The sequence below is a fragment of the Pseudophryne corroboree genome, chromosome 6 (genome assembly GCF_028390025.1).
Source record: "Pseudophryne corroboree isolate aPseCor3 chromosome 6, aPseCor3.hap2, whole genome shotgun sequence".
NCBI lineage: Eukaryota > Metazoa > Chordata > Amphibia > Anura > Myobatrachidae > Pseudophryne > Pseudophryne corroboree.
Genome location: NC_086449.1, coordinates 107,197,856 through 107,222,420, shown reverse-complemented (window position 1 = coordinate 107,222,420; position 24,565 = coordinate 107,197,856). Strand labels below are relative to the sequence as shown.

The 24,565-nt window shown below is 46.6% G+C and overlaps 1 protein-coding gene across 4 annotated transcripts in view; it reads right to left on the bottom strand.

Moving 5' to 3' along the window:
* Positions 1-505: 505 nt before the first annotated feature.
* ASH2L (ASH2 like, histone lysine methyltransferase complex subunit) overlaps positions 506-24,565 on the bottom strand; it is a 62,591-nt gene continuing 38,531 nt past the window's right edge. For all 4 annotated transcript variants that reach the window (XM_063931615.1, XM_063931617.1, XM_063931618.1 and 1 more), the window contains exons 10-16: positions 14,035-14,252; positions 13,396-13,563; positions 4,396-4,589; positions 4,202-4,294; positions 2,962-3,060; positions 1,919-1,978; positions 506-1,486 (exon numbers count right to left, since the gene is read on the bottom strand). In XM_063931615.1, coding sequence (XP_063787685.1) covers positions 1,379-1,486; positions 1,919-1,978; positions 2,962-3,060; positions 4,202-4,294; positions 4,396-4,589; positions 13,396-13,563; positions 14,035-14,252 — 940 coding nt within the window. In that variant the 3' untranslated portion in view covers positions 506-1,378. The remainder of the gene's footprint in view (positions 1,487-1,918; positions 1,979-2,961; positions 3,061-4,201; positions 4,295-4,395; positions 4,590-13,395; positions 13,564-14,034; positions 14,253-24,565) is intronic.

Here is a 24,565-nt window from a genome sequence, read left to right as displayed (position 1 = left end):
GAATTAGGCCCCAGGTTCTAGAATCTTCTCTGCTCCAGTTTAAATATGAATGTAAACTTCTACGGGCTACACTTTTCCTGCCAGTTTCACAAATGTCACAGATTGTGTCCAAATTCCAAGCGCCTCCACGGCAATAGGATCTGGTGGGGAACAGTAATTTCCAACCAACAGGCATCATCTCACAGATGCCTTCAGAAAGTCATGTTTCTCACACACGTGAAAGGGGAACATATAGGCTTATGTAGAGATGAGCGGGTTCGGTTTTACTCAGATTTACCCGAATCTCCTTATTGGCTATCGGACATCATGTGTTTTGGTTAGCCAATAAGAAAGTTCCAGAAAATAAGAAATGGCGATAATTCTGGCGTAAAGAACCGAGTAAATCCGAACCCACTCACCTCTAGCTATATGTAGAGTATCTGGGAAGACTAGGGCGCATGGTGATCATGACCAAGGTTGGTCCCTCCTAGTATGTGGTACAGCTTTAAAAATAAACATACGCCTGTAAATAATATTTTTTATTTTTATTTAAAACAAATATTTTCCTTACATCTGAATGAACACCAGATTCAGCGGCATAGAGAGCCTCCCAGGACGTATCGAAGACTTTGTGCGTTTAGGTACGGTACTTTGCAGACCTTCATCTGGGGTAGAGTTTGCTTAGACAATGGAGTATCTGGGATGCAGATAACAGTAAGGCATTCACAGCAATCACACCGGCCTGAGGCAAAATGTTATCATAAAGGGATTTACTTACTGAACCGTCAACACCTCTAAGATCCCATTAGCACCCAACACTTTGTAACTGGAATGCATCCTGGAGAGAGCAGTCCTAAAAGAACACTGCCCCTCATGTAATGGGACTGTGTGACTGTCACAAGAAAGTATACACATGCCCATCCACTGCCAATGTGCCATTTTCAAAACATTAAAATTGAGCAATAGGGCCGTTCTCAGGATAGCACGAGTCCATGTTGTACGGATGCAAGTATGGGATTGAGGTATGTTTTCTTCATTCCATATATGTACTGGCCATGGAGGGGAAAAGATCTACATATAAAAGGGTTGCTTTGTTCAATGAATACACTTTGGTGGTTAGTGACAGCACTGCCCGAGCTCAGGAAATAAGGAGGCAAAGCAGGATTATTCTTAAGCCTCTGCATACAGTGGAACCCTGAGAAATAGGACAGCTTCTGTCACTCCCACAAGATCAGAGTGCCCACAAGGTGGAACGGGCTGGTACAGAAGACCCATCAGCCTCCGCTCGTGTGCTGCGACCAGTTGGTCACTTCAGTGATCTAATGGGAGTGGGGGGGAAATGGAGGACAAGATAATAACAAAGTAATACATAGATTTTGTTTTTGTACAATCAAAAGGGTTATGGTTCCCACGGAGGACTCTTTCTGCCATCAACCTCTGTTTCCACATGATAGAGAGCATCTGCTAATGTGTGCTCCACAACTGCTTTCCATGCCATGTCACTCATCTGTGGGGGCAAAACAAAGGAGCTTCATGCTGTGTATGGTCAGGTCTGCAACATTATGGGCTAAACATACAACAAAATCTATAAGGAAAACCTTCTCTTAAATGGGAAAATGGAACAGCTGGTGGAGATCGCTGACGTCTCAGCCCTTTACAGAACTGGGCACAGAGACCAGTCGCCCACGTCAGGGCTGTACTCAAAACTCAGTCACAGAAAGGGTCTCTCTCTTTACAGACGTCGTTCAGTGAGTAGTCCCGGAATGGTTGTATCACTTACTGCACAATACACAGTGGCTTTCCCATGACACCAAAAACACTAGAACATTATAATAGTCCTATTTAAAGGGCCCCCTCTGATCTAAGCTATTTAACACTACAGTATATAGGAGCAGGCTACTGATTCTAGAAGTACAGATATTACTGAATGAGTACTTACCGGACGGAAAGACACATCCTTTGGCGGGTATCTGAATTGGGGTCCAAAATTTACAGAAACCTAAGACAAGGATAAAGTACTTATACAATGATCCGCACCTTTTATACTCTGTTATATGAAGGGTAAATTGCTGATAAACTGTACTTAGGAGATATATCCCTAAAACACACAAATTGCAATACAACAGACTACTGCAGAACAAGCATTTTCCAGCTGTCCAGAAACTAAAACAAATTAACTGGATCACAATGAAAATCGCCACGATAACCCCCACACTCCTACATGGATCTTCAGTGACCATGTGGCAACAACCAGTCCTGCTTTATAAAATCAGTCTGGCAACGGTTCAATTAGGGCAGGCATGTCCAAACTGCGGCCCTCCAGCTGTTGTGAAACTACACATCCCAGCATTGCCTGACACAGCTTTAGCATTCTCTGACAGCAAAACTGTGTCAGGGCATGCTGGGATAAGTAGTTTCACAACAGCTGGAGGGCCGCAGTTTGGACATGCCTGATTTAGGGTAGGGGCCACACATGCTGTATGGACAAGTTTGTCAAGAGAAAAGGATGAAATCACGGCAATACCCAATCTCAGACACTTGTACATGCGTTCATCAGGTGGTCGGATGCATTGCAATACCCTGGCATGCTGAAAGTGGGTGTGAAGTGTGCCTCTGAATGCATGAAATCAATCATGTGGCAGAAAAACATATGAAACACAAGACATAGCATGAGCAAAGTGCTCCATACAAGAATGATGTGTAGCAGGCAACCCCCAGGCTGGAAGACTATCTGCTGCTGGTCTAACTTATGCTATATCATCAGTCAGGGGTATTCAACATGCAGGCTTCCAGCTGCTATGGAACTACACATCTCAGCATGTCCTGACATAGTTTTGGTATTCGGGCATGCTAAACCTGCATCAGGGATATGTAGTTCCATAGCAGCTGGAGGACCTTTTCTAGGTCATAAACTCGATTGCATGGGAGCGGCCGATTCCACATTGCGTGACACATAACACACAGACTGACATATACACTTACAGTGCAGCACTTGTACAGCGATATTGCAGGGTAATATACACCTTCAAATACATCTTTATAGGCCACTCCTTGGCTGACTCCATTCTTATAGAATATAATCTGCAGTTGGGAGAGAACACACATAAATGCAATGGCCACGTGATGTCAGGATGTAACACCCTTAGGCTATACCAGTCATGTTTAGATTGAAGTTCTCTGGGAAGACATTTGCAGAAAGAAAAAAGCCCCAAAAAGACAGAACTGTGGGGGAACCGGGAACCTTTTCACTGATGTACTACATGTGCACTAGGCAAAAACATCACAGTGCATTCATTCCATTTTATGTCACCCCACATCACCAGTTTGCCTGTGGCTTAAAAAGAGAAGTTTTTGAAAAGGTGAAATAGCGCTTCATCCAGGAAGTATGTGGTGAAGCAGCTTCCACACTATCAGCTGGAAGGATAATTCCACCTTCATGCAATGTGTGTAGATGATCATTGTTGCTGAAAATACATCTGTTTTTGTTTCATCACTGCAACCCCATAAATACATTTTGTAGGGACTTTTGGGAATCCCAGTAGCACCTTTCAGGATTTGTATTTAGCAGGGGGAAGGCTATTCCGCAGTAGTATCACAGATCTGTGCATAATGACTATAAAATGCCAGTTGTAGACTACTGCCACAAACATGTCACCATCAGCAGCAGTAATCGCTCTCCACTGTCACCACCATCCAGCTGCCTGCAGCAGCAGCTAGGGAATGAATGCAACAGGCTAACATCTGCAGAAAGGTGGAGTGGTGTCACACAGTGGTTTCCAAACTTTTTTGAATCACGGCGCCCTAGAATATCAGAATTTTTTTCACGGCACCCCTAGGCCAAAAATTTCTTATTGAGAAATTTAGATAGACATACTACATTAAGTAGATTGCGTTTACATGTCATCTTTAGGGTCAGTTGTGTGGTGAGGGACAAGATTTGCTTCTGTTTGGCCACATATTTTATGACTGGCAGCCACCAGCACTGGTTTTGCCTATTATATTGACCATGAATAATTTGAATTGGTCCTGTACCACCAAACCAGGGCACCCCTGCAAGTGTCCCAAGGCACCTCAGGGAGCCACGGCACACAGTTTGGGAACCTCTGGTGTAACAGTCCTATGTCTGTGTAGAGGTGCTGGTCTCCCTATTATATTTAACAGAAGCTTGTTTGAAAAGTGAAATTATCCTGTAGGCCGTTTAGTCATTTATCCCGTGACTCACCTCGCTGCTGGGGGTTTGCTTCAAATTCTTTTCAGCTTTATCTACAAAATCTTTTTCTTCGAAGTACAGGTAACTCTTAAATTTGATCAAAGCCTTAGAGAGAGAACACAGGACAGCAGATATTGTGATGAACCGGTAACATTTTCTATCCGATGGGCGATAACAATGTAATGTTCTCTGCATACACCACCTACCTTATCTTTGTACGTGTCTGGCAGCGCCTGTGCAGTCTCTGTTTCATCCGGCAAGCTGATGTAAAACCCCAGCGTATCACCCTGCCCATAGGATTCGGAATAGTGTTTACCAATGGACTGGTGGAATTTGGTCCCCTTCTTGCTCCGCCATGAGTAACTGAACTTGTCATAACCCAGTGGGGCCTGGAGATTACCTGAATGTACAAGCAGAGGTCACTACTGAGCTCACGTCTCAACTAAATGACCCTATGCACTGACAGAGAAATGGGTAAAATATAGGAGTGAGAAGGAATGCAACCTCCCTGAGGACCCTTACCGAGTGTTACTAGTATTATTAGTGCCATTGCTTTTAATAACTCTGCCCCCATTGGAATGTGCACTTCTGGTCCATCATGTCTGTGATATAGTAATGGTTTCCTGACGCAACTGGTGTCAAAGTAGTGTCTCCCATTTACCTGCAGTGTTAAAGGGTAAGGAGCCTCAGTGTATATATGAGAGAACTGCCCAATGGAGCTCCGCAGAAAGAAACACAATCATCCCTTTTGCCTGCATTAAGCATGCTATCACAGTATCAGAGTGGAATGTAAATAGTCATTCCTCAAATAACCAGCTAAAGGGTCTCATGTATCAGGTCCTACTTGTTACAGCAGCGAGTGCTTTACGTCACAGATACTGCAGAGCCCTATGCAACGCTCTCATTTACTACGCCTTGTTACAAACGGAGTATAACGTACCAGCCTCACTAGAAATAGCGGAACCCAGGGCCCAAGATAAAAGATCAGCCAAAGGGTAAGAAGTGTTTGCTAAATCATGGTTTTCATACGCAGCCGTGGACATAAGTTCTAGGATTCAATAATATACTGTAGCTGTACAGAGTGTACTAAGCACAACACAGCTGCCTAGAAATAAAGAACTGGAAAGAACAGCAATATGCTAGCAAATGCTGTGACTACATCAGTGGTTCCCTGCCTACAGGACACTGATAATTTAGCTTACTAATGTAGATAATGGACAATAATGGCTACAAACACCCAGTTCATTATTCGCCTGTAGATGCTGGATTCCTATGGAAATGGTACCATAGCATGACACTACAGATAAAAAATTGTGAAATATAAAAATAAATAAATAAATAAATAAAAGATATATTTCTTTAAATCCCTGTACAGTTCTCTTTTCTTCTGTATATTCTCAGGGTACAAGTTTGAAAAAACAAACAAGCAAAAACACAACATGTACTCATAGACATCTCCAAATACCCAAAGTAATGCCTTATTTATCAATGAGTGATAAATTTCACTGCGAGTGAAATTGCACCAGCCAATCCGCTCCTGTCATTTTTCAAAGGGGCCCTACACACTGGCCGACCCGCCGCCGAGCTGCCCGACGGCCGAAACGGCCGACGAGCGACCCGGCGGCGGGGGGGCAGTGACGGGGGAGTGAAGTTTCTTCACTCCCCCCGTCACGAGGCTGCATTGAAGTGCAGGCAAATATGGACGAGATCGTCCATATTGGCCTGCATGCACAGCCGACCAGCGATGAACGAGCGCGGGGCCGCGCATCGTTCATCGCTGGAGTCTCCACAGTGAAAGATATGAACGAGTTCTCGTTCATTTATGAACGAGATCGTTCATATCTTTCAGAAAATCGGCCAGTGTGTAGGGCCTAAAACAGTCTGTAACATGGCAGGTAGGAGCTGATTTGCTGGTGCAATTTATCACTCACATTGAATTGTATCACTCATTGATAAATAATAAGAATTTACTCACCGGTAATTCTATTTCTCGTAGTCCGTAGTGGATGCTGGGAACTCCGTAAGGACCATGGGGAATAGCGGGCTCCGAAGGAGGCTGGGCACTCTAGAAAGATCTTAGACTACCTGGTGTGCACTGGCTCCTCCCACTATGACCCTCCTCCAAGCCTCAGTTAGGACACCGTGCCCGGACGAGCGTACACAATAAGGAAGGATATTGAATCCCGGGTAAGACTCATACCAGCCACACCAATCACACCGTATAACTCGTGATATGAAACCCAGTTAACAGTATGAAACAACCGAGCCTCTCAACAGATGGCTCAACAATAACCCGATTTAGTTAACAATAACTACGTACAAGTATTGCAGATACACCGCACTTGGGACGGGCGCCCAGCATCCACTACGGACTACGAGAAATAGAATTACCGGTGAGTAAATTCTTATTTTCTCTGACGTCCTAGTGGATGCTGGGAACTCCGTAAGGACCATGGGGATTATACCAAAGCTCCCAAACGGGCGGGAGAGTGCGGATGACTCTGCAACACCGAATGAGAAAACTCCAGGTCCTCCTCAGCCAGGGTATCAAATTTATAGAATTTTGCAAACGTGTTTGCCCCTGACCAAGTAGCAGCTCGGCAAAGCTGTAAAGCCGAGACCCCTCGGGCAGCCGCCCAAGATGAGCCCACCTTCCTTGTGGAATGGGCATTGACAGATTTTGGCTGTGGCAGGCCTGCCACAGAATGTGCAAGCTGAATTGTACTACAAATCCAACGAGCAATAGTCTGCTTAGAAGCAGGAGCACCCAGCTTGTTGGGTGCATATAGGATAAACAGCGAGTCAGATTTTCTGACTCCAGCCGTCCTGGAAACATATATTTTCAGGGCCCTGACCACGTCTAACAACTTGGAGTCCTCCAAGTCCCTAGTAGCCGCAGGCACCACAATAGGCTGGTTCAGGTGAAACGCTGACACCACCTTAGGGAGAAACTGGGGACGAGTCCTCAATTCTGCCCTATCCATATGGAAAATCAGATAAGGGCTTTTACAGGACAAAGCCGCCAATTTTGATACTCGCCTGGCCGAAGCCAAGGCCAATAACATGACCACCTTCCACGTGAGATATTTCAGATCCACGGTTTTTAGTGGTACAAACCAATGTGATTTTAAGAAAACTCAACACCACGTTGAGATCCCAAGGTGCCACAGGGGGCACAAACGGGGGCTGAATATGCAGCACTCCCTTTACAAAAGTCTGAACTTCAGGTACTGAAGCTAGTTCTTTTTGAAAGAAAATCGACAGAGCCGAGATCTGTACCTTAATGGAGCCCAGTTTTAGGCCCATATTCACTCCTGCTTGCAGGAAATGCAGAAATCGACCTAGTTGAAATTCCTCTGTTGGGGCCTTTTCGGCCTCACACCATGCAACATACTTCCGCCATATGCGGTGATAATGATTTGCTGTAACCTCTTTCCTAGCTTTAATAAGCGTAGGAATGACTTCCTCCGGAATTCCCTTTTCCTTCAGGATCCGGCGTTCAACCGCCATGCCGTCAAACGCAGCCGCGGTAAGTTTTGGCACAGACAGGGCCCCTGCTGCCGCAGGTCCTGTCTGAGCGGCAGAGGCCATGGGTCCTCTGATATAATTTTTTGAAGTTCTGGGTACCAAGCTCTTCTTGGCCAATCCGGAACCACGAGTATCGTTCTTACTCCTCGCCTTCTTATTATTATTCTCAATACCTTTGGTATGTGGGGCAGAGGAGGGAACACATAAAACGACTGGTACACCCACGGTGTTACCAGAGCGTCCACAACTATCGCCTGAGGGTCCCTTGACCTGGCGCAATATCTTTTATAGCTTTTTGTTGAGGCGGGACGCCATCATGTCCACCTGTGGCCTTTCCCAAAGGTGTACAATCCTTTGGAAGACTTCTGGATGAAGTCCCCACTCTCCCGGGTGGAGGTCGTGTCTGCTGAGAAGATCAGCTTCCCAGTTGTCCACTCCGGGAATGAACACTGTTGACAGTGCTAACACATGATTTTCCGTCCATCGGAGAATCCTTGTGGCTTTTGCCATCGCCATCCTGCTTCTTGTGTCGGCCTGTCGGTTTACATGGGCGACCGCCGTGATGTTGTCTGATTGGATCAGTACCGTCTGGTTTTGAAGCAGAGGCCTTGCCTGTGTAGAGAAGTCACCTGACTTGACCAAAGTCCTTGGAATTTTCTTCCCTGTGTGACTGCCCCCAGCCTCAAAGGCTGGCCTCCATGGTCACTAGGACCTAGTCCAGTATGTCGAACCTGCGGCCCTCCTTAAGATGGGCACTCTGCAGCCACCATTTTAGAGATACCCTGGTCCTTGGAGACAGGGTTATCAGCCGATGCATTTGAAGATGCGATCCGGACCACTTGTCCAACAGGTCCCACTGAAAAGTTCTTGCATGGAACCTGCCGAATGGGATTGCTTCGTAGGAAGCTACCCTTTTTCCCAGGATTCGCGTGCAATGATGCACCGATACCTGTTTTGGCTTCATGAGGTCTCTGACTAGAGATGACAGCTCCTTGGCTTTCTCCTCCCGGAGAAACACTTATTTCTGGTCTGTGTCCAGAACCATCCCCAGGAACAGTAGACGTGTCATAGGAACCAGCTGTGACTTTGGACTGTTTAGAATCCAACTCTGCTGTTGTAGCACTTTCCAAAATAGTGCTACCCCGACTAGCAACTGCTCCTTGGACCTCGCCCTTATAAGGAGATTGTCCAAGTACGGGATAATTAAAAACTCCCTTTTTTCGAAGGAGTATCATCATTTCGGCCATTACCCCGGTAAACACCCTCGGTGCCTTGTACAGTCCTGTCTGGACTTGGTAATGGTAATCCTGTACCACAAATCTGAGGTACTTCTGGCGAGGATGGTAAATGGGGACATGCAGGTAAGCATCCTTGATGTCCTGGGATACCCTGTAATCCCCCTCGTCCAGGCTTGCAATAACCGCCCCGAGCGATTCCATCTTGAACTTGAATTTTTTTTATGTATGTGTTCAAGGATTTTAATATAAATGGGTCACACCGAACCATGCGGTTTCGGTACCCCCACCCGTGTAGAATAGTAACCCCGTCCTTGTTGAAGTAGGGGCACTTGAGTATTACCTGTTGGGAATACTGCTTAATAATTGCCTTTAGTACAGCCTCCCTGCCTGAGGGAGTTGTCGGCAAGCCATAATCTAGGAAACGGCTGGGGGGAGATATCTCGAATTCCAGCTTGTATCCCTGACATACTTCTTGAAAGAAACAGAGATCCACCTGTGAGCGAGCCCACTTATCGCTGAAAAATTATTTATTTTTTAGACGGCCCCCCACCGTACCTGGCTACACCTGTGGACCCCCCCCGTGAATCTGGGAGCAGGCTGACTGGTGCAGCTTTTTCCCTCTTCCCTTGTCTCTGTACAGAAGGGAAACACCTTTGACCCGCTTGCTTTTCTGAAGCCGAAAGGACTGTACCTGATACAGTGCTTTCTTAGTCTGTGAGGAAACCTGAGGTAAAAATATTTCTTCCCAGCTGTGGCTGTGGATACGAGGTCCCAGAGACCATCCCCAAATAATTCCTCACCCTTATAAGGCAGAATCTTTTTAAAGTCAGCATCACCTGTCCCGTGACAGGTCTCTAGTACCCTCCTGACAGAATGGACATTACATTCATTTTGGATGCCAGCCGGCAAAATATCCCTCTGTGCATCCCTCATATATAAGACGACGTCTTTAATATGTTCTCATGTTTGACAGGGTCACCGACCACGCTGCAGCAGCACGATCTGCAGGTCTCCGTCTAGTACCTGAGTGTGTAAATACAGACTTCAGGATATCCTCCTGTCTTTTATCAACAGGTACCTTCAAAGTGGCCGTTCCTAAAACGGCAGTGCCACCTTTTTTGACAACCGTGTGAGCGCCTTATCCACCCTAGGGTATATCTCCTAGCGTAACTTATCCTCCTGGCGGGAAAGGGTACGCCATCAGTAACTTTTTAGAAATTACCAGTTTCTAAACGGGGGAACCCACGCTTTTCACACACTTCATTTATTCATCTGATGGGGGAACAAAACACTGCCTGTTTTTTCTCCCCAAACCTAAAAACCCATTTTTAGAGGTGCTTGGGTTAATGTCAGAAATGTGTAACACATTTTTTATTGCCGGGATCAAGTCACGGATGTTCCTAGTGGATTGTGTATATGTCTCAACCTTGTCGACACTGGAGTCAGACTCCGTGTCGACATCTGTGTCTGCCATCTGAGAGAGCCGGCGTTTTTGAGCCCCTGATGGCCTTTGAGACGCCTGGGCAGGCGCGGGCTGAGAAGCCGGCTGTCCCACAGCTGTTACGTCATCCACCCTTTTATGTAAGGAGTTGACACTGTCGGTTAATACCTTTCACCTATCCATCCACTCTGGTGTCGGCCCCACAGGGGGCTACATCACATATATCGGCCTCTGCTCCGTCACCATATAAGCCTCCTCATTCAACATGTCGACACAGCCGTACCGACACACCGCAGACACACAGGGAATGCTCTAAACGAGGACAGGACCCACAAAAGCCCTTTGGGGGGACAGAGTGAGAGTATGCCAGCACACACCAGAGCGCTATATAATGCAGGGACTAACTGAGTTATGTCCCCTATAGCTGCTTTTTTTATATATGTATACTGCGCCTAAATTAAATGCCCCCCCTCTCTTTTTTAACCCTTTTCTGTGTTGTAAACTGCAGGGGAGAGCTAGGGAGCTTCCCTCCATCGGAGCTGTGAGGGAAAATGGCGCCAGTGTGCTTGAGGGAGATAGCTCCGCCCCTTTTCCGCGGCCTATTCTCCCGCTTTTTTATGGAATCTGGCAGGGGTATTTACCTCATATATAGCCCCTGGGGCTATATATTGAGGTATTTTTGCCAGCCAAGGTGTTTTTATTGCTGCCTTAGGGCGCCCCCCCCCAGCGCCCTGCACCCTCAGTGACCGGAGTGTGAAGTGTGTGAGAGGAGCAATGGCGCACAGCTGCAGTGCTGTGCGCTACCTTGGTGAAGACTGAGTCTTCATGCCGCCGATTTACCGGACCATCTTCTTGCTTCTGGCTCTGTAAGGGGGACGGCGGCGCGGCTCCGGGACCGAACACCAAGGACTGGGCCTGCGGTCGATCCCTCTGGAGCTAATGGTGTCCAGTAGCCTAAGAAGCCCAATCCGGCTGCAAGCAGGCGAGTTCGCTTCTTCTCCCCTTAGTCCCTCGCTGCAGCCAGCAGGTCTCACTGAAAATAAAAAAAACCTAAGTCTATTTCTTTCTAAGAGCTCAGGAGAGCCCCTAGTGTGCATCCAACCTCGGCCGGGCACGAAATCTAACTGAGGCTTGGAGGAGGGTCATAGTGGGAGGAGCCCGTGCACACCAGGTAGTCTAAGATCTTTCTAGAGTGCCCAGCCTCCTTCGGAGCCCGCTATTCCCCATGGTCCTTACGGAGTTCCCAGCATCCACTAGGACGTCAGAGAAAAGGGCATAAATGTTTATCTGGGGTGATTAATCCACTAGCCATTTGGTTATGGAGTTATCCTACCATTTGGATGTGAGCAATTCTCTGAGCTGTCAGATTCTAAGGTTTATATCTCCCAATTTAATTTCTTTTTGAGCAGAGAAGACGCCAAAATTAAATCCCAAGTTTTTATGGTCCTCTCCTGTGGACTGTGTAAGCACATGATCAGTAATGAGACAGGATGATCTTCCCTTGGTTATTCTGCACCTGAGGAAAGGTATTCTAGTGAGGATCCTGTGCTGCATTTCCCACTCCTCATGGTTCTCAGTCTCTTGTTGTGTTCCCCCTTCTGATCATCTGTAGTTTTTTTTAGGCCCAAACAAAACTTCTATTGGATTCTACCACCTTGAGTGGCTGTGCATAATAAGCATCTAAAACACTGCTCCTTGAAGAGGAACCTCGTAAGATCGAACGTGTTATTTCAGTGTGTTTATGTGACTGGGGAACAACAAAAAACTCCTTGTTCTTCCTTATTCTTTTGCAAATTTATTTTTCTTTTCATATTTGTTTTATTTTTTTCCGCTGTGTATTTTAATTTTCCCATTTTCTTATAAGCCTTTTGGAACACCATATTGTCTTCAAAAGGTTTCCAATTATATAAAGAAAAAAATATTGTCTAAATGTTTAAATCCCTTTTGATAACGTCATTTCCCAATATGCGGGTTTGATAACACAAGCACAGTTTGTAATATTACTGTAGTGAATAGAACTTGTAACATGAATATTTGTGCAACTTACGTAAAACACAAAAATAAACAGCTCTTCTGTCTGCTTTAATTGATACTCGGGAATTATTTTGGAGAAACACTTAAGCAGTTTGCTTACACTGGAATACGTTAGCTTTAGCTAAATTGGACGTTTCAGAATTTACTTTGACTAAATTGCCCGATGACCTGTTCCGCTGTTCGCCCCTTTCTTTTGAACAGCCCAACATTACAGACCACAAAATCACAAGGTGCCTCTGTAATGTTCCAACGCCCCGGCAGACCTTACTATCATAAACACAGATTCAGATGATGGCTCCACGGTGTGTTAGTGAGTCATACTTTAAAACAAAAGTGTTGTATAATCACGGATTTCGGTGTAAAACAACATGGTGCTGTAACGCAGTTCATCATCTTTGGGTTGCTGTGAGCAGTGGTGCAACAACTGATTACCCAGGTCCATGCCTGCTGGAAAGGCCCGGGCCAGCTGCTGAGGTGGACAAATGTTCCTTTCTCCTGGTGCCATGAATAGAGGGGAATCCAATTAGGTGACAGTTGCTGTTGTGATGACGTGCAAATGCTGGACCCATTCTAGTGCCGAACTCAACAAAAATCTACAAGTATTTACTCGCAGGTGCAAGTTGAGCGCAACTAATTGTATTCCCCCATAGCATTGTCCATTATTTTACCCAGAGGGGATGTGGCCAAGCTTCCCGGATTTGGCCACGGCCCCATCAGTACTCCGTCCCTGCAGCTGTCTCAACGGCCTTGGCTGAGAGACAGATGGATGACTCATGGGGGGAACCCTACTTGGCAGGTTTGACTGCAAAATTTATAACGGCAATGATATTAAAAGCAAAACACGCCATGTTTTGCTTTTAATAACACGGCGGTTTTATATTTTGCAGCTTCCTACCCCCGGAGCTTTAATAGAAGTTTGCCAACATTACATCCCACACATGAAAGCTGCCCTGAAAACACCTTACCTAAAGCTTGAGACCAGCCCAGCCTGGCAGCTGTATCGGGGGGCATTTCATCAATAAATATCTCAAAGTACCAGGCTCCTTTCCTCACACCGTGGGATGCCCTCACCATGGAATATCCCTTCTCTCCCAAAACAGTCAGACGGTCGTCAGAGATCTTTAGCTGAGGAGCTAAAGAGACGTTTGGTTATGAGACTACACAAAGCGTATAACAAAGGTTTGGGTAATAAGATGGTAAAAAGACAGGACAGCATATTGGTTACTAATAGCAGCAGCAGGAGAGGTGAAGGGCTAAAATATGCTTAGAGCACTGAGGGGTGTATTCAATTAAGTTCTGTTTTTATAACTGGTCGAAAAAACGTCACTAATTTGACACAGGGTATCCAATTGCGGGCGTTTCCGAATCCATTTTTGCCAAAACATGGGCGAAAACGCAGCAAATTCGCCAAAACATGTGTATCGGCGGCAAATTCGCTGATACACATGGTATTTTTCAACTGGTCGAAAGAACTGCACTAATTGAATACTCCCTATAGAATTCAGTAATAAAAGCAAATCTGTAAAATCCATGCAGCATAAAGGAATGGAGACGTTAAATACATGTATTTATCCTCCCCTCATATACACCAGAAAGCTCCTCACCGCGGTCGTGGAGGGCGAGCAGCACCCGCTCATATAGGCAAGCTCTGTACAGGTCACCCGGGATTGGTTTTCCAGCCCAGCAGTCCAGTTCCAGTTTCTCAGGGTCAGGTGCATGTGGATCAGGTTCTGCCAGGATGTATCTATACCCATCCTTGTTGAATGGATGCTCTAGTGGATAACCATGAGGAGGAAGGCGCTGTGCTGCAAACAGCGGGTCACTGGAAAGAAAGGGTAACTTTACTAACACATATTTCATAATGTAAGAGACCTGCAGTATCTGGAGGGTCTCTGTTCTGCAAGGTGATCTGAGCAATACTTGGAAAACCACCATGTACTTGTGTTTTACCTCAATACTGAGAACTTACACAGTATGGATCCATTTTTTAGTACATTATTACAGGAATAAGTCCTGTATGGAATTTTCTACCAGCTGAGCGCCATCTAGTGGCCGTTTTACTCACTGTTAAATTTCTATGTACATAAACGCATGATCATATCTGTATAAACCCCATCACTGCTGAGTGCTTCCTCAGTCCATTGCTGAGCCCATGAATCGTTTGCACTCGTCACATTCCAACATCATTTTTTTATGCAGTACTCACACAAATGATATACTTTTTTTTATTTTTTTTAAGACGACTCTGCATTTTCCGAAAACACCAGTCTTTTTGCTCCAGCATTTCTAGTTAGATTTAATAAATTTTAATAAAGTGGACTAAAAGTAAATGTGATTTTCTCCATCAAATAAGCACGTTGGCATTACTTTGTCCTCCCAAAAAGCAGGATTGAAGATGTAGGATTTAACAACAAAATCTGCACCTGAAAATAATAATAATGCATTTTTTTTTACTTTTTTTTTCCCTGTGTCAACTTCAAATTCTTAGAATGTTTAGGAATAATAGAGAATAAAATCCACCTAAGAAAGAAAATAATGAGGAGACCCCTGTTGCTATGTGGCATAAGACAGGAGAGATCTGGGCTTTAGAAAAAAATATATATAATTCTACTCTGATTAGGAAACCGCTCAATCTGGGACAGGTTCAAATTGAGCCCCATGATCACCATGTGTTGCTCAGGGCTATGCCCACTTATGACCTTAGCAATTTATGTGCCCCCGCCCTTTAGCAATGACACCCTCAGGGAAGTGGCTACCTTTGTTGCCCTGTGTTTTGTATGAGTGATTTCAAAAATGTTATGTATATGTCACTTGTTAAGTGTAGGGAGCTCTCTGTGCAGGTTACTTATGGTTCTACCGCCTAATCCAAAACTTCCTTACGGGTACTTTAATGGAAAAGTTAGCAGAAATGTAGAACTATAGTAAGCGGTGGGAGGCAGCAAAGGGACTTGGAACCCAAATATCTTGTTTCTCCTAGTATGACAGGTAGGGATAGGAGGATTTTGGTAATTACCGATAAATCCCTTTCTCGAAATCCATAGGGGACACTGGAGGCAGAATACGTTGGGGATAGACTGCTGGCTATCAGGAGCTGGCACACTACATCTTGTTGAAAGATTATGCAGACTCCCCCCCCTCTATCCCCCATAAGCCCCAGTTTTAATAACTGAGCCGAGAGGAGATGAAACAGAGAGGAACAACAATTAAACAAGAACAAACAAACAATCCTTGAACCACAACGCAAGAAGGAAACAGTGCTGGGTGGGCGTCCAGTATTCCCCTATGGATTTTGAGAAAGGCATTTATCAATAAGTTCCAAAATCCTCCTTTCTCTAGCATCCACTAGGGGACACTGGAGGCTGAATACGTTGGGGACGTCCCAAAGCAGTCCCTACGGGCGGGAGAGCACTGAGGAATCTGCAAGACAAGCCGCCCAAACTGCGAAGCGGAGGCAGCAAATGTATCAAACTTATAGAATCGAACAAAAGTATGAGCCGACAAGGTAGCCGCATGGCAAAGCTGGGAAAGAGAGGCACCATCACGGACCCACAGACCTAGTGGAATGCGCCGAAATAACTGCTGGAGGTTGGCGTGCTGAGTTCAAGTAGGCCTGCCTAATGGTCAACTTAATCCATCTCGCCAAAGTCTGTTTCGAAGAAGGCCAACCCCACCTGCTCGCGTCATACAAGACAAACAAGGCATCTGTTTTACGCAAAGATGCCGCCCGAGTTACATAAATGTGAAGCACTCGGACAATATCTAAAGAAGAAGATTCTCCTGAGTTGAAAGCAGGAACCACAATCGGTTGGTTAATATGAAATGCGGAAACCATCTTCGGCAGGAAACCAGTGTGCGTCCGAAGTTCCGCCCTATCTTCATGAACAACGAGATAAGGTGGCTTACACGACAAGGCGCTTAAATCAGACACTCGTCGAGCTGATGCCAAGGCCAAAAGGAAAACAGTTTTCCAAGTAAGAAACTTTAATTCCACCTCCGTCAATGGTTCAAAAACCGAAGACTGTAGGAATCGCAAAATTAAGGTCCCATGGAGCAGTAGGCGGAACAAATGGTGGTTGCACTCGCGACACCCCCTACAAAAAGGTCTGCACTTCTGGCATGACGGACAATTTCTTCTGGAAGTGGATTGACAAGGCAGAAATTTGAACCTTGAGTGAACCAAGACGTAGTCCATCATCCAAATCCTTTTGCAAAAATAACAAAAAAGATGAGCCAGTTTAAAAGCCCTCATGTCGCATCCCCTGGCCGCGCACCAAGACATATAGGTTCGCTATATACAGAGGTAATGAGCCGCCGTGACAGGTTTACGAGCCCTGAGCATGGTCAGAATCACTGAAGAAGAAATTCCCTTACTTCTCAGAATAGAGGCTACAAGAGCCACCCCGTTAAACGCACCCGCGTCACATCTGGGTGAAGTAACGGCCCTTGTTGTAACAATTCTGGACGAAGAGGCAACTGCCATGGGTGGTCTGCTAGTAGCTGGAGGAGGTCCCAATACCAAGCTCTCTGAGGCCAATTCGGAGCCACGAGAATGACCCACGTGGATTCCCTCTTGATCCATTTGAGTACTCGAGGTAGAAGAGGAAATGAAGGGAACAGGTAAACCAGTTCGTATGGCCAAGGAGCTGTGAGAGCGTCCACGTCTTCTGCACTGGGATCCAGAGTTCTGGACATGTAGCGTGGTAATTGATAATTCAAATGGGAGGTCATGAGGTCTACCTGTGGGAGACCCCATCGACGAACTAACTGTTGAAATACCTGAAAGGTGTAGAGCCCACTCCCCGGGGTGAAGGTCCTGAGGTAACTGGCTTCCCAGTTGTCCACTCCCGGAATGAATTCAACTGATAACAGAACTCTGTGAATTTCGGCCCATCTCAGAATTCGAGTCACCTCTCGCATGGCCATGCGACTCCTTGTGCTGCCTTGGCGGTTGATATAAGAGACTGTGGTCGCATTGTCCAACTGTACCCGCACTGGTCTCGCCCGAAGTAGGTGCACAGCCTGCTGAAGCGTATTGAAGATGGCCCTCAGTTCCAACATGTTTATGGGTAGAACCTGTACCCGATCAGACCACTTTCCCTGGAAGTGATGTTGCCGAATGACCACACCCCAGCCTCTGAGACTGGCATCGGTAGTAACCAAAGATGCAATCCCATATGCTGAATCTCTTCCCCCGCCATGAAGTTGTGCATCTGAAGCCACCAGAGAAAAAGACACTCGAGTTCGGGGAGCTAATTCCACCGTTCCCTGGAGATGGAGATGTGACCCCGACCACTGAGTCGAGGTCCAGCTGGAAGGTTCGGGAATGAAACCGACCGAATTGTAACGTCTCGTAGGCCGCCACCATCTTCCCTAAGAGACGAATGCAGAGATGTAACGACACTTTCCTCGGCTTGAGGACCTTCTGAACCATCAGACGGATACTCTGAGCCTTGTCCACCGGTAGGAATACTTTCTGAAGCTTGGTATCCATTATCAGACCCAGAAATTGGATGCGCTGGGATAGCAAGAGGTTGGATTTCCTGAAATGGAGTATCCAACCATGTCGCAGGAGAGCTTTGAGTAAAAGATTGTAAGGTACAATCGTCACTCCAAGCGATCGAAGATGTGCTATCATGACAGCCATGACCTTGGTAAATACTCTCGGAGCCGAAGACAGTCCGAATGGAAGTGCTCGGAACTGATAATGGTCCTGCAGAATTGCAAATCTCAAGAATTCCTGATGAGGCTCCCAAATGGGGATGTGCAGGTATGCATCCTTTATGTCCAGGAAAGTCATCAACTCTCCTGGCTCCAGACCCGAGATTACTGAGCCGATAGACTCCATCCTGAAGCAGTAATATGTGTGATATATTGATTCAACGACTTCAAATTCAGGATGGGTCGTAACGATCCGTCCGGCTTCGGAACTGCAAACAGGTTTGAGTAGTATCCTTTTGTCCGCTGCGGACCCGGACCTGGCATTAACACCGCTGAGTCCAAGAGAGACTAAATTGCTCCCTGAAGAGCCCTCTGTTTGTCCTCTGAAGCTGGAATACCAGTGGTAAAGAACCGTGGTGGTGAAACTTCGAAATCGATTTTGTAACCTCTGGACACAAGGGCACGTACCCACGCATCCATGGACGTGTGCACCCACGGAGACGCGCACTCACCATGGGAGTACCCAGATGGGAAGGGAGCCATGTCACTGTCTTCTCAGTAGGCTTGGGCTCCTGGCAACGGGTAGTCTGTTGACGACTTCGGCCTCTACCACCTTTGGGTTGACTTGCTGAGGTTCTAGATTTGGGCCAAAATGAAGTTGAGTTCCGAAAGGAATGAAAGGAAGGACCCGAATAAGTCCGTTTAGGTGGAGGAGTTATGGACGGCAGGAAAGTGGATTTTCCACCCGTAGCCTGAGATATTAGTTTATTAGGCTCAGCTCCAAAGAGAACTTTCCCTGTAAATGGTAGTGCCTCTGCCGTTCGCTTAGATCCTGCATCCGGCTGCCAAGAACGTAACCACAGTGCTCGACGAGCTGCCACAGCGGAGGCCGAGATTCGTGCTCCAACTTTGAAAACATACTTAGAAGCTTCTCCCAAGTAAGCCGCGGATTCTTTAATATGTTCTGCTAGAACATTTAGCTCTTCAGGTGGAACATCAGCTTCCAAGTCAGCAATCAATTGGTAAGCCCAATGTTCCACCGCCTTGTTTACTCAAGATCCTACTAATGCTGGCCAAAGTAAAGCACCTGCGGCCTTGCAGATAGACTTCAGGGTCTTTTCCATCTTACGATCTGAAGGATCCTTTAAGGCCGTTGCTCCTGGAACCAGTAAGGCGGTCTTCTTTGACAATCTTGAGAGTGACGAGTCGACCAAAGGAGGTTGTTCCCACTTTTCCGTCATGGTAGGCGGAAATGGATACGAAACCAGAAACCGTTTCGGAACATGAAACCTTTTATCCGGATGTTTCCAGGCTTCGGACAGAAGTTCATCCAATTTTGGTGAAAAGGGAAAGGTTATGGAGGACTTGCTTTTATTACCAAATTACTAAAAATCCAGGGATTCTGGGGGAGCTGTGTTCATGATATTTAATACCTGACGGACTGCCCTTATAAGGGCTTCCACTCCCTGGATGTTGTCACACGTCTCCGTATCGGACACCTCAAGCTCTCCATCTTCTTCCTCCGACCCTTCTCTCGCTCGTCGTTCCTCGTCAGACTCATCTGACTGAAGGATTGCCGGAACAGTCGTCTTCTTCTTTGGACGCTCCGGTACTGGTTTGACAGAAGAATCCATCCGGTTAACCAAACCCTCCATAGATTTGTCCAGTCCCGTTGCCCACGCTGGCCCTGTGGAAAGAGAAGGGAGCAAAGAAGAATCTCTGGCTGACTCTCTCTACGAGAGGCTGCCAATTTGGATCGTAGATCTGACATAACCTGTGCTAAGGCCAAAGGCCATGGAGGGTTTGAACCATCCGCAGAAATAGTGGCTTGGGCCACATCTTCTTGAGAGCATACAAAAATAAGAATTTACTTACCGATAATTCTATTTCTCGGAGTCCGTAGTGGATGCTGGGGTTCCTGAAAGGACCATGGGGAATAGCGGCTCCGCAGGAGACAGGGCACAAAAGTAAAGCTTTCCGATCAGGTGGTGTGCACTGGCTCCTCCCCCTATGACCCTCCTCCAAGCCAGTTAGGTACTGTGCCCGGACGAGCGTACACAATAAGGGAGGAATTTTGAATCCCGGGTAAGACTCATACCAGCCACACCAATCACACCGTACAACTTGTGATCTAAACCCAGTTAACAGTATGATAACAGCGGAGCCTCTGTAAAGATGGCTCACAACAATAATAACCCGATTTTTGTAACTATGTACAAGTATTGCAGATAATCCGCACTTGGGATGGGCGCCCAGCATCCACTACGGACTCCGAGAAATAGAATTATCGGTAAGTAAATTCTTATTTTCTCTATCGTCCTAGTGGATGCTGGGGTTCCTGAAAGGACCATGGGGATTATACCAAAGCTCCCAAACGGGCGGGAGAGTGCGGATGACTCTGCAGCACCGAATGAGAGAACTCCAGGTCCTCCTTAGCCAGGGTATCAAATTTGTAGGATTTTACAAACGTGTTTGCCCCTGACTAAATAACCGCTCGGCAAAGTTGTAAAGCCGAGACCCCTCGGGCAGCCGCCCAAGATGAGCCCACCTTCCTTGTGGAATGGGCATTTACATATTTTGGCTGTGGCAGGCCTGCCACAGAATGTGCAAGCTGAATTGTATTACACATCCAACTAGCAATAGTCTGCTTAAAAGCAAGAGCACCCAGTTTGTTGGGTGCATACAGGATAACAGCAAGTCAGTTTTCCTGACTCCAGCCGTCCTGGAACCTATATTTTCAGGGCCCTGACAACATCTAGCAACTTGGAGTCCTCCAAGTCCCTAGTAGGTGCAAGGCACCACAATAAGCTGGTTCAGGTGAAACACTGACACCACCTTAGGGAGAGAACTGGGGACGAGTCCGCAGCTCTGCCCTGTCCGAATGGACAAACAAATATGGGCTTTTTTGAGAAAAAAACCACCAATTTGACACTCGCCTGGTCCAGGCCAGGGCCAAGAACATGGTCACTTTTCATGTGAGATGCTTCAAATCCACAGATTTGACTGGTTTTAAACCAATGTGATTTGAAGAATCCCAGAACTACGTTGAGATCCCACAGTGCCACTGGAGGCACAAAAGAGGGTTGTATATGCAATACTCCCTTGACAAAGTTCTGGACTTCAGGAACTGAAGCCAATTCTTTCTGGAAGAAAATTGACAGGGCCGAAATTTGAACCTTAATGGACCCCAATTTGAGGCCCATAGACACTCCTGTTTGCAGGAAATGCAGGAATCGACCGAGTTGAAATTTCTTTGTGGGGCCTTCCTGGCCTCACACCACGCAACATATTTTCGCCACATGTGGTGATAATGTTGTGCGGTCACCTCCTTTCTGGCTTTGACCAGGGTAGGAATGACCTCTTCCGGAATGCCTTTTTCCCTTAGGATCCGGCATTCCACCGCCATGCCAACAAACGCAGCTGCGGTAAGTCTTGGAACAGACATGGTACTTGCTGAAGCAAGTCCCTTCTTAGCGGCAGAGGCCATAAGACCTCTGTAAACATCTCTTGAAGTTCCGGGTACCAAGTCCTTCTTGGCCAATCCGGAGCCATGAGTATAGTTCTTACTCCTCTACGTCTTATAATTCTCAGCACCTTAGGTATGAGAAGCAGAGGAGGGAACACATACACCGACTGGTACACCCACGGTGTTACCAGAACGTCCACAGCTATTGCCTGAGGGTCTCTTGACCTGGCGCAATACCTGTCCCGTTTTTTGTTCAGACGGGACGCCATCATGTCCACCTTTGGTATTTCCCAACGGTTTACAATCATGTGGAAAAAACTTCCCGATGAAGTTTCCACTCTCCCGGGTGGAGGTCGTGCCTGCTGAGGAAGTCTGCTTCCCAGTTTCCATTCCCGGGATGAAACACTGCTGACAGTGCTATCACATGATTTTTCGCCCAGCGAAAAGTCCTTGCAGTTTTTGCCATTGCCCTCCTGCTTCTTGTGTCGCCCTGTCTGTTTACGTGGGCGACTGCCGTGATGTTTTTCCCACTGGATCAATACCGGCTGACCTTGAAGCAGAGGTCTTGCTAAGCTTAGAGCATTATAAATTTACCCTTAGCTCCAGTATATTTATGTGGAGAAAAGTCTCCAGACTTGATCACACTCCCTGGAAATTTTTTCCTTGTGTGACTGCTCCCCAGCCTCTCGGGCTGGGCTCCGTGGTCACCAGCATCCAATCCTGAATGCCGAATCTGCGGCCCTCTAGAAGATGAGCACTCTATAACCACCACAGGAGAAACACCCTTGTCCTTGGATATAGGGTTATCCGCTGATGCATCTGAAGATGCGATCCGGACCATTTGTCCAGCAGATCCCACTGAAAAGTTCTTGCGTGAAATCTGCCGAATGGAATTGCTTCGTAGGAAGCCACCATTTTCTACCAGGACCCTTGTGCAATGATGCACTGTTTTTAGGAGGTTCCTGACTAGCTCGGATAACTCCCTGGCTTTCTCTTTCGGGAGAAACACCTTTTTCTGGACTGTGTCCAGAATCATCCCTAGGCACAGCAGACGTGTCGTCGGGATCAGCTGCGATTTTGGAATATTTAGAATCCACCCGTGCTGTTGTAGCAGTATCCGAGATAGTGCTACTCCTACCTCCAACTGTTCCCTGGACTATGCCCTTATCAGGAGATCGTCCAAGTAAGGGATAATTAAGACGCCTTTTCTTCGAAGAAGAATCATCATTTCGGCCATTACCTTAGTAAAGACCCGGGGTGCCGTGGACAATCCAAACGGCAGCGTCTGAAACTGATAGTGACAGTTCTGCACCACGAACCTGAGGTACCCTTAGTGAGAAGGGCAAATTTGGGACATAGAGGTAAGCATCCCTGATGTCCCGGGACACTATATAGTCCCCTTCTTCCTGTTCGTTATCACTGCTCTGAGTGACTCCATCTTGATTTGAACCTTTGTAAGTGTTCAAAAATTTTTTAGATTTAGAATAAGTCTCACCTAGCCTTCTGGCTTCAGTACCACAATATAGTGTGGAATAATACCCCTTTTCTTGTAGTAGGAGGGGTAATTTAATTATCACCTGCTGGGAATACAGCTTGTGAATTTTTTTTCCATACTGCCTCCTTGTCGGAGGGAGACCTTGGTAAAGCAGACTTCAGGAGCCTGCGAAGGGGAAACGTCTCGACATTCCAATCTGTACCCCTGGGATACTACTTGTAGGATCCAGGGGTCCTGTACGGTCTCAGCGCCATGCTGAGAACTTGTCAGAAGCGGTGGAACGCTTCTGTTCCTGGGAATGGGCTGCCTGCTGCAGTCTTCTTCCCTTTCCTCTATCCCTGGGCAGATATGATCTTATAGGGACGAAAGGACTGAGGCTGAAAAGACGGTGTCTTTTTCTGCAGAGATGTGACTTAGGGTAAAAACGGTGGATTTTCCAGCAGTTGCCGTGGCCACCAGGTCCGATGGACCGACCCCAAATAACTCCTCTTCCTTTATACGGCAATACACCTTTGTGCCGTTTGGAATCTGCATCACCTGACCACTGTCGTGTCCATAACATCTTCTGGCAGTTATGGACATCGCATTTACTCTTGATGCCAGAGTGCAAATATCCCTCTGTGCATCTCGCATATATAGAAATGCATCCTTTAAATGCTCTATAGTCAATAAAATACTGTCCCTGTCAAGGGTATCAATATTTTTAGTCAGGGAATCCGACCAAGCCACCCCAGCTCTGCACATCCAGGCTGAGGCGATCGCTGGTCGCAGTATAACACCAGTATGTGTGTATATACTTTTTATGATATTTTCCAGCCTCCTGTCAGCTGGTCCTTGAGGATGGCCCTATCTATAGACGGTACCGCCACTTGTTTTGATAAGCGTGTGAGCGCCTTATCCACCCTAAGGGGTGTTTCCCAACGCGCCCTAACTTCTGGCGGGAAAGGGTATACCGCCCATAATTTTCTATCGGGGGGAACCCACGCATCATCACACACTTTATTTAATTTATCTGATTCAGGAAAAACTATGGTAGTTTTTTCACATCCCACATAATACCCTCTTTTGTGGTACTTGTAGTATCAGAAATATGTAACACCTCCTTCATTGCCTTTAACGTGTGGCCCTAATAAGGAATACGTTTGTTTATTCACCGTCGACACTGGATTCAGTGTCCCTGTCTGTGTCGACCGACTAAAGTAAACGGGCGTTTTAAAACCCCTGACGGTGTTTTTGAGACGTCTGGACCGGTACTAATTGTTTGTCGGCCGTCTCATGTCGTCAACCGACCTTGCAGCGTGTTGACATTATCACGTAATTCCCTAAATAAGCCATCCATTCCGGTGTCGACTCCCTAGAGAGTGACATCACCATTACAGGCAATTGCTCCGCCTCCTCACCAACATCGTCCTCCTACATGTCGACACACACGTACCGACACACAGCACACACACAGGGAATGCTCTGATAGAGGACAGGACCCACTAGCCCTTTGGAGAGACAGAGGGAGAGTTTG